Genomic DNA, 16,264 nt, shown 5'->3' with positions numbered 1-16,264 from the left:
CGGACGGCTTATATATAGAATGTGAAATTCTATCCCGCACATTGCCCACTACCATCTTTTTTTTTTTTTTGGGGTGCGGAAATGCAGTCTTGCTATACCAATGTGGCCTTATGTTTCAAAACGGATTTTCTTGACACTTTTGTGAAAAGTTCGTGTGAAGCGGACATGTTTCTTTACCTACTTGACAAAGAGAGACACAAACAATTCATTTTTTTTCAATGTTATTCCTTGTGAGCCATACTACCAAAATACATACATGTAAACGAGTGCCTAATCCATTTTTTGTCATTTCACCACTTTTAAAGTGAAAAAAAATAATATTTCTATAAATTTTCTTATGCAGTTGCTAATCAATGAGAGGATGCATTTCAGAAGAGTCTACTGCAAAAAAAATGAAGATTAAACTCAGTTCTAGATGTAATATCTCAGTTCTGTCACCAGCCATTTCCATATTTTAGCTCACAGGTTAGCAAAGACCCATATACACCCATCAAAAGAGCCACATAGGGCTCCCGAGCCATAGGTCCCCTACCCCTGTTTTAGCCAAACGATTGGATGTCAATCTTTGGAAATTAAACAGGAAATATATGAATGTTTAAACTTGAGATCCTATTTTTTTTATATATAACCCAGAAGCCCCCGTTGGTGTATTTTTCTCACCAGCGAGCTACTGTGCCGTAAATCCAACATTAGCGTCAGGGGGGGTTCGGGAGGTTCAGGAGGGGGGGAGGCCAAGCTTCAGCTGTCAGGGAGAATCACTACATATTTCGGGCACAAAGTCAAGTGGGCATTATGGGATGTAAATCTGCCCGCAACCCCCCAAAAAGTCACAATTGTGAAGCCGGAAATCATTCTAGTTGGTCGTGTCTGTTATTTGCTTTGAAGGACAATAGGACACTTTAAACGTATCTCATACTAAATGTAGCCAAGAATAAACAGGCGCGGGATTTATTAATATATCAACAAGTAGAGATAACACCTACATATTAAAATGAAGTGCAAAAACAGTCAACAATAACAATTTTGATTTTTATTTCCCCCAAATTAATCCAAGATTAAATTGCATGATTTTTCAGTAGGTTTTTAGATCTGGGGATGTTTTCTTTTCAGTGAATTGTGGACAGCATTTTTGATATTTTGGTCATAAATTTGCTCTAGAAATTATATTCATGAGAGTTTAATATCTAAGTACTGTTTAATATCCAAGTACTGTTTAATATCTAAGTAATGTTTAATATCCAAGTACTGTTTAATATCCAAATACTGTTTAATATCTAAGTACATTTGACTGGCGACCAAAAGTCCGGCGACCAAACGTCCGGTCACGCATTATTTCTTCTCTGTATAGTCGGTCCTCCTTTTTGAGCTAAACTAACAGACGGCTCCTCTCTCTCGTAGCCCGAAATGGCGGCGGTCTTGAGTTTCAAAGGGGGGTGTTTAGCACCCCCTCCCCGCGGACCCTCCATCCTCGATAGCATCTCAGGGTTTGGCTTGAAAGCGCTAACGGCTGAAGTTTGTCCATTAGCGAGCCAACGTTACGTTACGACTCCATCGTTAGCGCCGACGAACACCGCTGCTAATTAACGTAAAGTGGGCGTATCCCGTTAGATTCTGTCTTCAGTTGGGAAAGTGACGGATTAGACCCCCCCCCGCCCCTCTAGACGGACGTGGGATTAGACGCCAGACGATAGGCTATCTGGTCCGCTAATAAACACAAGCGAAGATCCCCGATGAAGCACGCGTCGGCGGAACAACAAAGTGTCTGGCGTTCCGCTTTAAAATGAGACTTTTCCCCCATTATTTTGACGCCGGCGCCTCCACAGAGATTCTTACGGGATGTTGATGGACATTGACGTCCCACCGTGCAACGTCGGCGTTTAAAACAACACGGGAGGAAAGACGTTGGGTAAAAAATACGTAATAATATATGTATCCTATCTTTTTCTGACCCGGCCCATCTGTCAAATTTTTAAAGTCAATGTGGCCCCCCCCCCCGGGCCCCAAAAGTTTGCCCACCCCTGGCTTAATCCAACTTGACTCTCAATTTGCGTGTCTGCCAGCCAGTGTAATCCCGGCTGGCCCGACCAGAACCTGCCGATGACCTCACTGTTTGCTTTCACAGGGTCTCCAACCCCCTCGCCACCCCCTTTTTCCCGGGCGGGGCACCTGTTGGTCGCGGGTAGACCGCCGCCCGGGTCCGAGGGGACCGCGGCGGGTCGGGGATCCTGTTACAGGGGGCTTAGTGGCGCCACGGGAAACTGATGCACGATTGCGCTAGATGTGTCGCGAGGTGCATGTGCTTGTTACCCAAAATGCATTTGGGCTTATTAGTCAATAGTATCTGTACTTTAACAATGCCTCTATAAATACTAAAATTTCAGGTTGGGAAACTCTTTGTCCACCAGGCAGGGGTAGGGAACCTATGGCTCGGGAGCCACATGTGGCTCTTTGGATGAGTGCATCTGGCTCTATGCTAACCTGTGAGCTAAAATATGGAAACTGCTAGTGACAGAACTAAGATATTACATCTAGAATTGCTTTAATCTTCTTTTTTTTTTGCAGTAGACTCTTCTGGAATGTATCCTCTCATTGATTAGCAACAGCATAAGAATATTTGTAAAAATATTCATTTTTTTCCACTTTAAAAGTGGTGAAATGACCAAAAAAAATTGAAAAGTCACTCGTTAACATGTATATATTTTGACTTTTAAATTTGTAGTATGGCTCACGAGGAATAACATTGCAAAATAGGAATTGTTTGTGGCTCTCTTGGTCAAAAAGGTTCCCAAACCCCTGTGCTTCGGTGATAGCTGTCTCGGGGGTGGAGTTCTCTCTCTGTCTTTTTTTCTGGGTGGGGTTGGCACCCCACAGGCGTGAACTGTGGGTGGCAGAAAGCTAAAACGTCGGCGTGGTTGTTTACGCTGCCTGTTTGTGGCCGGCGTGCATCCTTATGTAGCACCCGGATGTTAAATGATGCCATAATGGAGATTGGCACTTTGGTGCGCTTTTACCTTTTGGAAGAGATGGCTGCTTCTCGTTGCTCTTCTCCGACACCCCCCAAAAAAGACAATTCTTCTCCTATGACTTTTTGAGCGCTCTCTCTCTCTTGGAGGTCTGCGTTAAGTATGGGGGGTCCCACCTGTCTGGTTCCCCCCCTCGTCATCCTTTAGGGTCATTTAGCGGTGAGGTGGCCTTTTTACTTTAGGCGTTTTAGTGTGGAATCAACGCTTTCGGGTGGCGCCCCCGTCCCAGATGCCGGGCGAGAAGGTGACCCACATCATCTTCATGTGTGGTCCCCTCCTCCAGTGGTTCTTTGGCATGACCGGACGTTTGGTTGCTGGTCTTTTGGTCGCCGGTCAAATGTACTCGGATATTAAAAAGTACTTAGATATTAAACAGTACTTCAATATCAAACAGTACTTAGATATTACACTTCTGTCTTAGATATTAAACTCTTTCCCATGAATATAATTTTGAGAGCTGTGATGAGAATGATCATAGTTTGGTAACATTGACAGCAAAAAATGTCCAATGCATTTGCACTTGCATCAGTCCAAGCAGATTGGACGTCTACCGCTGTGAATGGCAGCCATTGATTTAGTCCACAGAGCAAAAAGCCGTGGGTTAGCAACCCTAAACCCCCACAAAATATCCCACCCGCTCTGGATAATCACCATAGGCGAGACTGGCGCTCCGCGAGTTAAACCTCTTTTTGGCCGGCACTCAAAAAGTCTCCAGTGTCACTTAAAAGTGCTGTTGTTATTATTCCCACAATGCACCCCGTCTTGGACAACACTCAAAGACCCCCACGCCCTCCTCCTCATTTGAACATTCCTTTCAGTGAGTCAGTTTGACTCATTTCTCTTCACTTCTCCAAAATGGAGATGATCAATAGTGCTGGATGGAGTCATCCTTTGGCTCCCAGCATGACGCCAATGAATCACGGGACCGACGTCACGTCGCCCTCGCGCGCTTTCTTCCTCCCCGTGTGGTCGTCGGACGAGCGTGTTTGCAGAAGGCCACACGCTCACCTGCAATAACACGACCTTGTGCCCGTAAACGTAGCAACGCGCTCGTCGGACGCACGCAAAACAACGCTAACATTCAAACCAATCAGTTGTATAAATAGAAACAAAATCAAGTTTTATTATTTATATTGGATAACTTTATTCATCCCGTATTCGGGAAATTCTGTTGTCACAGTAGCAAGAGTGTGAGAATACAGACATTTTAGACAAATAGATAGTTGATAAATAAGTTAATAAATAAATAAGCGTGTTGCTGAAATATGTATATATATATATATATATATATATATATATATATATATATATATATATATATATATATATATATATATATATATATATATATATATATATATAAATACATATACACGTACACATACACATGCATACACAAGCATATACACGCATACACGCATATATACACATTTATACGCATTTATACGTGTATATACACGTATATACACATGTATACACATATATACACGTATATACACATATATACTCATATATACACATATATACACAAATATACACATATATACACATATACTATACACATATACTATACACATATACTATACACATATACTATACACATATACTATACACATATATTATACACATATACTATACACATATACTATACACATATACTATACACATATACTATACACATATACTATACACATATATACACATATATACACATATATACACATATATACACATATACACATATACACATAGTTACACATATATACGAAGCTAACAGACAGTTTGGAATTATTTAATAAGTAATCATGGACAAAATATAATATATGATTCAGATATTTCTTAGGCCAGCAGAGAAGGCCTTAAAGGCCCTGACGGCACAACCGTCAACACTTCCTGATCTTCACTTAACGTGTGCGGACGTAGTTAAATGCTAAATATCTTCTGGTACTTTCTAGCCGCTATTAAGACAGTCCAATCAAGTCATTTGTCATTATTTGTGTGATTATAGCCAGTGGCCAAGTGAAGTAATCCAATCCTCAGTGTGCTTCATGCTCGTCCATATTATCTTTGGAACAAATGAGCGCCTTAAATTGATGCCTTGGCCACTTGCGGTGGTTGTCCTTGCCAGCTGTTTGCCCTCTCGAGGTAAATCTCGATAAATCAGCCAGACTTAATCTGCCGTGTGTGTGCGCGCGGATGGGAGGGGGGGTGCTAGGTCTTTACCTCCATTGGTTACAGAGCATCCATCAAACGCTCAACAGAGAAGTTCCACGTAACCCCTAGCGACCCCTCCGCCCCCACCCCGCGCCTTTCTCCCGAGCCGATTCTGTTGAAACTCTTTTATCGGCGCGCCGTGGCGTCCTTCTCTGCGCGTCCGCCGTAATTCTTCCCGAGTGGGAAAGCCGATCCCGTGGCCGCGTCGTCCATCATGTAACTTTAACTGGAGGTGACTCGGCATCGATACGAGGTGGACGGCAAATCATCCCGCCGCAAGACGGCCGTGGAAATTCCAACGTGTTGAGGCAAAAAAAAAAAAAACTTTGAGGGGTTGATTATGTTTCAGTGAATTGACGCCGATTGACTTCCCATCCAATTTGACTAGGGGGGCATCATGTGGATTGATTCTCATCAAAACGGATTGGACACTCGTCAATGGCGACCCATTGCTCCCTTTAGTATTCACAGGCGTCAATGGCAGTTAAATAATCCCAGGACAAAACCCAACTCAAAATTATATTCATGAGAGAGAGTTTAATATCTAAGAGAGTGAGTTTAAAATCGAAGTACTGTTTAATATCAAAGTATTGTTTAATATCGAAGTACTGTTTAATATCGAAGTACCTTTGAAAGCAGTAGATATTTAGTTATTAAACTCTCTCTCGATTTTGGGAGCTGGTTTCAACACTACTTAAATATGAAACAGTACTTAGATATGAAACAGTACTTAGATATGAAACAGTACTTAGATATGAAACTGTACTTGGATATGAAACTGTACTTAGATAGTAAACAGTACTTGGATATTAAACAGTGCTTAGATAGTAAACAGTACTTAGGTATTAAACAGTACTTCGATATTAAGAGGAAGAGTTTAATAAAAGTACTGTTTAGTATCTAAGTACATTTGACTGGCGACCAAAAGACAAACGACCAAACGTCCGGTCACGGCATCCAACACAGTGCAATAACGGCACGAAATGGCATTTTTTTTTGTTTTGCCAGAGGCAAATCCGCGGGCTGCCCGCCTGCGCTTAGGCCGCTCCATTAAAGTGAAATATCAGATGCGCGACTCCCGCCGCTCCCATGACATCACCCATGTTTGGGCCAAAAAAATAACACACAATCTCTGGCGCCAAAAGCATCCGCTCACCATGTGCGGGATTAACAGCAAAAAAGGCCCTAATTTTTCTCACGTTCTGGACGGGTGACCTTTCGGGGAGGATTTTTTTTTTGGGGGGGGGGGATATTGCTGAGGTACCGCGTGCAAGCAGATGCCTCGCGTGGACATGCAGATGTGACGGCGCGTATCCGAGTCAACCTCCCTCCGGAATATCCTTCGACACCTTGTTGGCGGGACCGGAACCTTCTCGCGTGTGGGCCAAGTTTGACTCATGAGAGGGGTCAAGACCCTCGCCGCAAAATGCTTCCTGTTTCTGCTCAGGTCGTTTTTCGCCGGACCGCCGCCAGTGCTCGATCTGGTCCACGTCGCACGTTGATTCTAGTCCAGGTGTGGGCAAACTTTTCAGCCCGGGGGGGCACATTGACTTTAAAAAATTGACAGATGGGCTGGGGTCAGCATAAGATACGATACATATAAAAAATTGCATCCGTTAACAGTACATATGAAACATAAACAGAAAAAAAGGACTCAAGTATTAACATACTCAACACTCATCATTATAGTTGGCTGAACCTGGCCACCGATATTTGTTAGGCCAGGGGTAGGGTACCTATGCTCGGGAGCCACATGTGGCTTTTTTGATGGGTGCATCTGGCTCTTTGCTAACCTGTGAACTAAAATATGGAAAATGCTGGTAACAGAACTGAGATATTACATCTAGAACTGCTATAATATTCATTTTTTTTGCAGTAGACTCTTCTGGAATGCCTCCTCTCATTGATTAGCAACAGAATATGAATCTTTTAAAAAATCATCATTTTTTTCTACTTTAAAAGTGGTGAAATTACAAAAAAAAAAATGAATTGATATTATTATTGGCCAAGTCTTCAAGTGGCAAAAGCCAATCTCCACAGCTGCCTTGACCTCCAGGCGCCCTTGGCGATATCCGCCACGTTCCGATTTTGAGATCGTCTTAAAATGGGGAGCTGTCCACTTTTGACAGGCTGAAGGCCACAAATATATCCGTGTCAGCCCCCCCCCTCCCCAAAAGGCCTGTAAATCTGGACACTTTACTGCGAAGAGGGCGGTAGGAAGCCAGCCTACTACCCCCGCCCCGTCCCCCTTGCCCGTGCTGGCCTCACCCTAGCCCACCGTAATCCCAGCACTTCCTCTGGCCCGGCTCACCCCACTAATGCATTTTGTGTAACTAACAGCCGTCGTTTCCCGATTGTCACGCTTTGGTCTCGTCGGATAAGGTGTTGGGATATCCACAAAACCTATTAAAAAGAAAAAAAAAGTGGCATTCCAATCTGGTCTGACCCCTGGGACGAAGGATTTGGGCTCCTTTTTGAGACAGTCCCTCAAATGTGGTCAATTGTATATCCCCCTCATGACAATATTTTGATATTTTGTTTTCATATTGATGTGGGCTGCATGAGTAATACAATAGAGAAAGAATTTTCTATTGAATTAATTTATTACTATAGCAGTTTTGGAAGTGGAAAAGTAAATAGTACAGACGCTCCCCTACTTATGAACGAGTTAGGTTCTGAGCACTTGTTCATAAGTTGAAAGTGTTCAAATTGAAGTTGATTCAGTGCTATATTTTGTATTATAATTGATGTTTAAGGCCTATATGAGTATATTGAAGGTTTATATAAGTGCATTTGTATGTTTAAGGCTTGTACAAGTAACCAGCATTGGTTTGTACTGGAAAAAAACATTTATTAAAATGGAGAGAATACATACTGTACTGTAAACATACATTAGAAATGGAGAGATTTACTAGAAACTGGCTGAAAGAAGCTATCTAATGATGATTGCTCAGTTTTCTTCTTCTTTTTTCATCATAAATGATGTGGTGGCACTATATGGCATCACTCAATTGATTTGCAAACTTTGTGGAACGTTCAATATTTGGGTCCTGTTGTCCCAGGGAGGGAAGGCTTATATGAGTTTGGAAGAACTCCATTCCCAAAAAGTGGGCCATCTTGCTGAGACTCGTCAGATAAAGTGTCAAGATTTAGACAAAAGGGTCTGGAATTGCAGTTATGGCTAACACCAACCTTCAGCATTTTGGGCGATCAGGCGGCCAGGTGGGACGCCTCAACCAGAGCCCCCCCCCCCCTGTTTCCGTCACGGTCGACCCCCGCCCGTGCGCCCCGAAATAGGAACACATGGGTGTCGAGTGAGAGCTGTGGCGTTTTTTTAACGCGGCGTGACCGGGGTGAGGAGCGCCCGAGACGACGGGTTGGTCAGACGCGGATGGCATGGCGAGGGTGCCCAAGGGGCAGTCGCGAGGGCAATCAATTCGCCGCCCTTGTAACGTGGTGAGCCGTGGCGCTCCTTAGCGGATGGAGCGTGTTGGTGGGATGCTTGCCAAGAAACTCTGGCGCCGAGATTTTACCTGACGTTATGTGGCTCGTTAACTCTGAACATTTTGGCAAAAAAAATGAACTGTTTAATATCTAAGTACTGTTTATTATCTAAGTACTGTATTATCTAAGTATGGTTTAATATCTAAGTATGGTTTAATATCCAAGTACTGTTTAATATCTTAGTACTGCTTATTATCTAAGTACTGTTTAATATCTAAGTACCAGCGACCAAACGTCCGAGCACCTTCGATAGGTGTCCGATCCAAAGTGGTGCTGGCAGCAATTTTACGTGATCAATCCATAAATTCAATTTGCATAATTTGTCAAAGTGCAGCAATGCAATTAGAAGCTCATAAAGTGACAAGAGCAACAACAACAGACAGTGAAAGCTAACCTGCCCGCTTCAAAGCCTGTCTGCTGTGCCGCTTCCAGTCCTGAGCGGGCACCCTGACCTTCCAAAAGTGGAGGTCAGAGGTCACGGCGGGACGGCCTTGAGTTGGGGTCAAAGTGCGACGAGGCGTGTGACCTAGCGATTGCGCCGGGGCGTCACACTTTGGCTCTCGCTTAGCCTCCGGTGACCCGACTCACCCCAAACACGGGCCGGTGGTGACCACAACGGATAAAGGAGAGAAGTACGGATTTGGATACTTTAGCCAAATATTTTGAGCCAAAATGTCCTTCGGAGACCACTTCAAGAGTAGACTAAACAGGGATGGAGAGTGATGATCGCTGGCTGTATTTCAGACTAAAAACAGCCAAGATGAATCCGTCGTCGGCCAGTTAACAGCGGTAACCACGACGACCCTGATGTGGGTTAGCTGTTTGTAAACGACGGCCATTTTGGGCTGCGTGACATCCTTTTCAGGGGAATTTCCAAGGTTTTTTGGCCCAAAAAAATGGCATCATTAGTGGTGATGATCCCCAACTACCTTTAAAAATTAGCTCTTATGAAATGTCGACCATTTTGAATGTGGCATACATTCAAAAGCCTTGGAATACAACTTCCAGTTGTGTCGCCTAAAAACATTTGTCATCGTCCAACGTCTTATGAAATATTTTCCTAAGCTTTTGTGGCTTAATTGCACTTGCGTGTGTGGACGGCCAAAGTGCAAGTGATGACAAAATGCATCCTGGCCTGCCACCTCCGTGTTTGTTAGTGGAGGTGTTAAAAGAGGAAAGGCAGGCGTCAAATGTGTGCGCGCGTGGCTCTGAAAATACACTTTATTGGCAGCCATTTTTTCTAGGTGTTGACACACCGCGCTTAAAGACGAGTGCAAAAGTCGATGACGTCAACATGAGGCTTTGTAACAGGCCGTGACATGGGCAGCTGCCATGTTAAACGCTGATTATTTGCCACTAATGCCACATTTGGCATCCGTGGGAGTTTGGACGTTTACAGGGATATGTCACGTCATGCTTTGAAATGTCAGCAATTGATTGTTATGCCGAAAAAAAAAAAAAAACACATTTACCTTAAGGCCTTAGGCCTTAAACATAAATTACAATACCAAATATAGCACTGAATCAACTTCAATTTGAACAATTTCAACTTATGAACAAGCACTCGGAACCTAACTTGTTCATAATAAGTAGGGGAGCGTCTGTATTACCATAAATAGTAAGAAAAGAGTTGATGCTTAATAAAAATGTTATGAATGAAAAGAAACAGCAATAAATGAAATGTCTTCTGTTATTTTTCCCTTTCTAGTGTTGTCTTCTCGCCTGCAAGCTTCGTGACAACGTCCATGGGAGGAGGTAAGAGTAAACAACAGTAAACAACAGTAGCAGTGGGGTAGTGAGCTTCCCCACTGGCTTGATTATTAGATGGGCTGTAAACAGGACCCCCAGTAGTCTCTCCCAAGCCCAATTTCACACAGCCGCCTCCTCCCCGTAGCGTAAACGCTGCGGTCAGATACCCGCGGAGAGAGTGGCAACATCTGGGCGTCAGCTTATAAATGAGGAAGAGCAAGGGATACACTTTTTGACGAAAAAGACCCATAAACAATTCATATTTTCTAACATTATTCCTTGAGAGCCATACTCGGAATTTAAAAGTCAAAATACATGTAAATGTGAGCATTTATTATTCATTTTACCACTTTGAAAGTCCAAAAAAAAGTTTGGGACCAGCAATTTCTTTATTTTACCACACAGATTTGCGGAGAGCCACTTATGGCTATAGAGCCATAGGTTCCCTACCCCTGGCTTATAATGAGGAAGAGCTAGGGATACACTTTTGGTGCTCAGGGGTCTTTTTTCCCCCAAAATGATACTAAATATAAAATATGATCAGAAAAATCATAATTGAATTGAAGGCTTTTATTGTCATTATACAGGTATAATGAGATTTTATTCCATTTATTTTAATTTAGAACTTCTTGATAGACAGGGTCCAATCCTTCAAATTCCTGGATCAATAATTGTTTGAAAATAGGAATTGTTTATGGCTTTCTCCATTAAAAAGGTTCCCGACCTTTTTATGTATCACTTTAATTTCAATTGCTTGTTAGAAAAAAAATAGGAAGTTTAATTGAGTTGGAACTTTTTTTTTTACTGTCCTTTGGTGCCATCTATGGTCACAACCCTAATGTGATGTATCAATAACGGCAGAATATCAAAGTAAGAGTCCAAAATTATCACTTATTTGAGTCTTTTGCAGGGAAAATTATTACGAGATCGAAATGATCCCTTAATTGGGTCTTTTGCCGAGAAATGCACCGTACGGAGAAGTACTACCAATTTTGTCATAGGCAGTTTCTGGGTATGATGACAATTAGGCTGTTGTTGTTGGTGATGACGACAAAGCCAATGTATAATTATTATTATTAATTCAAAACCTGCTAGATAAATAAGACAAGGATAATATGTAAGTTGCAAGAGACTGACCTGGGTATTTAATTTTACCCATCCCAAGCCAGGCAACAACAAACTTTGTAAATGTCACAATTATGATGAAAACAATTTATTTTTATTGTAAACTCCCACATAAGACATGGAAGCAACCAACACAAGTGGAGGAATAACTGGACAGAAAACAATATCACTTTTCTTGGATTTTTATTCCAATGAAAACATACACTGCATTTAACGGTAGGACTTCTGGTAGCGGGCGCGAGCTCCGGGTCCACCAAATTTCTTGGACTCGCAGCGACGTGGGTCAGCAACCAACAGGGTCCTATCGTACTGGATCAGGATGTCCTTGATTTCTTTCTTAGAGGCTTCGTCCACATCTGCCAGCAAAAGAGACACAAAACATTATTTTACGAAGATCAAAATTGGCGGTTAGCATTATTATTGTCTACTTACATTTCTGATAGTACGCCACCAGTGATTTGGATATGGCCTGGCGGATGGCTGGAAGGATAGAATAGAAAAATCATGAGATGCCAATCGTCCATATTGTAAATTGCAGTTACTTACCATAAACCTGAGAGACATGTCCACCTCCCTTGACGCGGACTCTAATGTCCACACCGGCGAAACGCTCTTTACCCAGCAACAGCACAGGCTCCAGGAGCTACATCAAAAATAGGATAAGAACAGTTAACAAATATACTTAATGACAATTATTCCAGTGAATTGCTCACCTTGTATTGAAGAGTGGCGGGCTCGATCATCTCTAAGGGTCTGCCGTTTACTTTAATCAGGCCATTGCCTCTTTTGCAGTGGGCAACTGCAGTGGCAGTTTTCTATATTGAAAAACAAAACAATACAAAAATTTATTATCGAAATCAGTCATATTAGAACGTGGGAAAACTTAATAGTTTGATATGTAAACACTAATTGGGCTGATCTAAATATTCGATAGCCCTAAATAATCGCACAGAGGTCAACATCGCAATGTAAAAGGAGTAAATTTAAAACAAGTCTTAATATTGTAGCTTAATAACCTAGCAATGCATCTTAGCCGACTAGTGGCGAACTTAAACAAATTACATTCTATTGCAACAATTATGATGAATAATGGTGATGTCCTCACAGCTATTAATCGTTAAGACTCACATCTTGATGCCGCCTTTAAATCACCATGTATTAAAATACGAAGGAGTTTCGTTGATATTAGCAGGCCGAGCTAATGCTAGCCAGGCCACACCGGAGCCGCCACACGTGAGAACATATTATCCCTTTTACTTACTTTACGCCCAAAAACCTGGACCGATTGCAGAGGACCTTTGGCCGGCATATTTCTGAAACATACAGGACACAATGTTTACTTCGGGAAGGCTGAAAATTTTATTTATTTGGTGCTAAACGGCGCAGGGAGATAGCCAACATACCGTAGTCAACTAGGTTGCCGTGCGGAAAGGCCGATGGGGTTTCTTGGACGGAAAATCAGGGACTGACGTACGGCGGCGTCATCTGCTTTACGGCAGCGCTTTGCGACTTTTGCTAATGCTTTGCGTTTCCTCCATTTAAAATACAAAAATATTGTCTTTATTAGTTCATAACTACTTTCCTTTTCTCCCACATCCATATTCCATACATTTATCATCCTATTTATCATCTTATCTGTCACCAAAAGACTGGCGACAAAAAGACGGGCAACCAAAAGACCGGCGATCAAACGTCCGGTCACGATATAATTAGTTTTGAGTTATTCGTAAATGTTCTGCCACATGTGGCGACCCAACAAATGACACAACTCCCCTGCCCGCCACGTATCTTTCCCTCCTGCCTGGTCGTCTACATAGGAAGCGCTGTAAAGCCAAGCCGTATTTCCTGAATGTCAAGTTCGCCTCACGGCGTCCAGGCAGCGTTTGATGAGGACGGCTTTTCCGCCTCTCTGTCAAAACTCGTAAATAAAGAGCGAGCCATATATGTGCATTTCCTCAACGTGCGGGCCTTATGGAAACACATCACCTGGCGGCGCGACCCCGCCGAGCCTGTCACAGCGCCGTGAGCACGAGACAAACTCGCCGAGATTTAGTGCGGAGGACCTGCCGTTGCTGGCCCGCCGCCGCCGCTCCTTTGACCATAATAGGCCAGCCCCGTGCTGGGGAAAAAAAAAAAACGTGTGTCCGGTAATTGAAGTTCACCCGGGAGAGTAGAAAAAGAGGACGGGAGAACGACCTGAGCCTCTTTTGAGGTAAACACCGGCCTCGTTGCCTCGGAAACCAGGCCAGGAAAACACTTTTTGGTTCACCGGGCAGAAAAGTCCAGTTTGGGGTTGACGTCAACACACTTTGCCTTTTATATACCTGGGAGAAGAGCCTGAAATAGCCGCAGGCCTTTTGGGCAGCAGGACCCAAATATTGAACGTTGCAAATCAATTGAACGATGACATACAGTGCTACCGCATCATTTATGATGAAAAATAGTAGTTTAAAACTGTGCACTGATTGAAATGACAGTACTTGAAAAAGCCCCTTATTTGCACGTTAAACTACTGTAAACCTCCCCAAATGCTCCAATTTAAAATCAGACTCCCGTAAAATGTCCTGCAGTCCAAATGTGCTGTTAGTTACTTTAAAATAAATAATGAATGCAAAAGCAGCCAAACTTGGCAACACACGGGGCAGCACTTCCTCTCTGTTGGTGTCACTCGCCGCTTTCTCTTTTCCATCCCTCTCATTTTCCGTCATCTTTCTGCCAGTGTGTGTGTGTGTGTGTGTGTGTGTGTGTGTGTGTGCGTCGGAGGTCAAAGGTCACGCATGACTCAGTGGGTTGAAAATGGGGACGTGCATTCAAAGCACTCAACTTCTTATAAATCTTCTTCTTATTGTCGTCACTAGCTTGACAATATGTCGGGAGCCAAGTTCATTCGGGCTAAATTTGCCGGTGATACAAATCGGGCCCTAAAAAAAAAATGGAGGCCATTTTTGTGCGTGTGCGTCCCAAGAGGAAAGGTTGGGAAGCGGCGATGGGAAAGTGGGCCAACACTGTCAGGCCTCCACTGGAGAGCTCCTTAAAAGGCGCGGAGAGATGATGTCGTTGACTCTTTCCTCCCGCGCACCCCCACCTTGAAGTTTTTCTTTTTTTTTTCCTCCTTCCAGTTTTTGGACAAACTTATCATGCAGGGAAAGGAGGAGAAAAAAAATCTCGCAGATGACTTCACCTCATCGTTTCAACGAAAAATTGGCGCATCGGTTAGCTGCCGTGGCTTGTTATGAAAGAGGACACTTCCCATATTTCAGGTCACATTAATCTGCCCAATTTCTCAGGAATATGGTAAAATATCTAGAAAAAAAAAGGATGTCGATCTATATATTTATCGCTGTAAGTACTGTTTAATATCCAAGTACATTTGACCGGCGACCAAAAGACCAGCGACCAAATGTCCAGTCACGCTTAAGTCAGACAATGAGTTAACCTACCAATCCAGATGGACATATCTTTACAAGTTTTGAATCATTATAGGTTAAGGTGGGCATGCCCATATTTAATTTTGTCGCGTGTTATCTGCCATTATCTGGGGAATGCTGTGTCCACGTTTTATGTTCATATATGTAGTGTAGTTATTTTTAGCCGTAGAGCTGCCTTTTGCGCCTTCTTCCCCTCCCCCAAACCCCTTCTTGGAGTGCATTTTGGACAATAAATGATTCCTGACAAAATCCTGCAGCTCTTTTATGGCTGATGATAGACGTCTGATCCATTTTGGAATGGAAGGAAACATTTAAATATGACTTTATAATGGAGAAAAAAATTAAAATAGATGATCTAAATCAGGGGTGGACAAACTTTTGGGCCTTAAAAAACCCAGCGGGCCGTAGTTTGCCCATGTCTGATCTAAATATGATCTATTTGGCTGTTTTTTTTGCTGATTATTTTCCCGCAAAACTCCACGAGCCCACGCATGTCTCCCAGGTAGGGATCATAGGACAAGAACAGCAGAAATTGATTTTTCTTCAGATTTATTTAGAATGCGAAAGTACCGGTTGTCACGGTAACTCCAGTTTTGTGATGAGAAATGAAAAAAAAGACAAGATGCATAAATTGAGCGGAACATTTCACGCTGTGTCGCATTTTAGCAATCTTACACTTCTATTTCCATCAGTTTGAAGTTTATAATTGTATTGAATTTGCGTGCATCTGCATTTTATCATCCTAATATCATATTTTACATTGAAGTGCTTTGTAGTACATGGCCAAGAAAGCCATAAGCATTTTCTTTCCAAGCGGTGCCTGGATGATTCACGCTGGCTTTTTAAGCGTAAAAACACATTGGGCTCAGAGCTCGGACCTATTATTAGCAGCAGGGAAACAAGGTCACTGGCCCAGCTTTGTCTTATTAGGCTGTCAGTGCTCAAGCGGAGGCTTCGTACCTGCTGCCAGAAGTTCCCCAAAAACTCATGTGCTTGTTTACCTTGGATGTGTTTTTCCCATCGGATTGGCACCGTCAAACAAATGTTGTAGTATGCAACAAACTTTTTTCACTTTAGCAATTTGAGAAGACAATGGTGCACTGTGGCGCCAAAACTATCTCTAGCGCCAGGTTCCCGACCCACTCCCATGATCCCCGTGTCACCCGCGTCTGTGTTTGGCGTCTCTAGGACGTTGAAGGCCGTTATCTGCAAGATAGAAGT

The 16,264-nt window shown here is 42.9% G+C and overlaps 1 protein-coding gene across 1 annotated transcript; it reads right to left on the bottom strand.

Annotated features, from left to right (window-relative positions):
* Positions 1-11,781: 11,781 nt before the first annotated feature.
* On the bottom strand, positions 11,782-13,134 carry rps16 (ribosomal protein S16). Its single transcript, XM_077709640.1, has 6 exons — positions 13,019-13,134; positions 12,877-12,928; positions 12,329-12,430; positions 12,162-12,258; positions 12,048-12,095; positions 11,782-11,971 (listed from the first exon to the last, which is right to left on the bottom strand). Exons 2-6 carry the CDS (start codon positions 12,922-12,924, stop codon positions 11,826-11,828), a joined length of 441 nt encoding a protein of 146 aa, XP_077565766.1. The 5' UTR covers positions 12,925-12,928; positions 13,019-13,134; the 3' UTR covers positions 11,782-11,825.
* Positions 13,135-16,264: the final 3,130 nt, after the last annotated feature.

This window comes from Stigmatopora nigra, chromosome 23 (genome assembly GCF_051989575.1).
Source record: "Stigmatopora nigra isolate UIUO_SnigA chromosome 23, RoL_Snig_1.1, whole genome shotgun sequence".
NCBI classification, from domain to species: Eukaryota; Metazoa; Chordata; class Actinopteri; order Syngnathiformes; family Syngnathidae; genus Stigmatopora; species Stigmatopora nigra.
The sequence above is the reverse complement of the archived record's forward strand: the minus strand, read 5'-3'. Positions and strand labels throughout refer to the sequence as shown.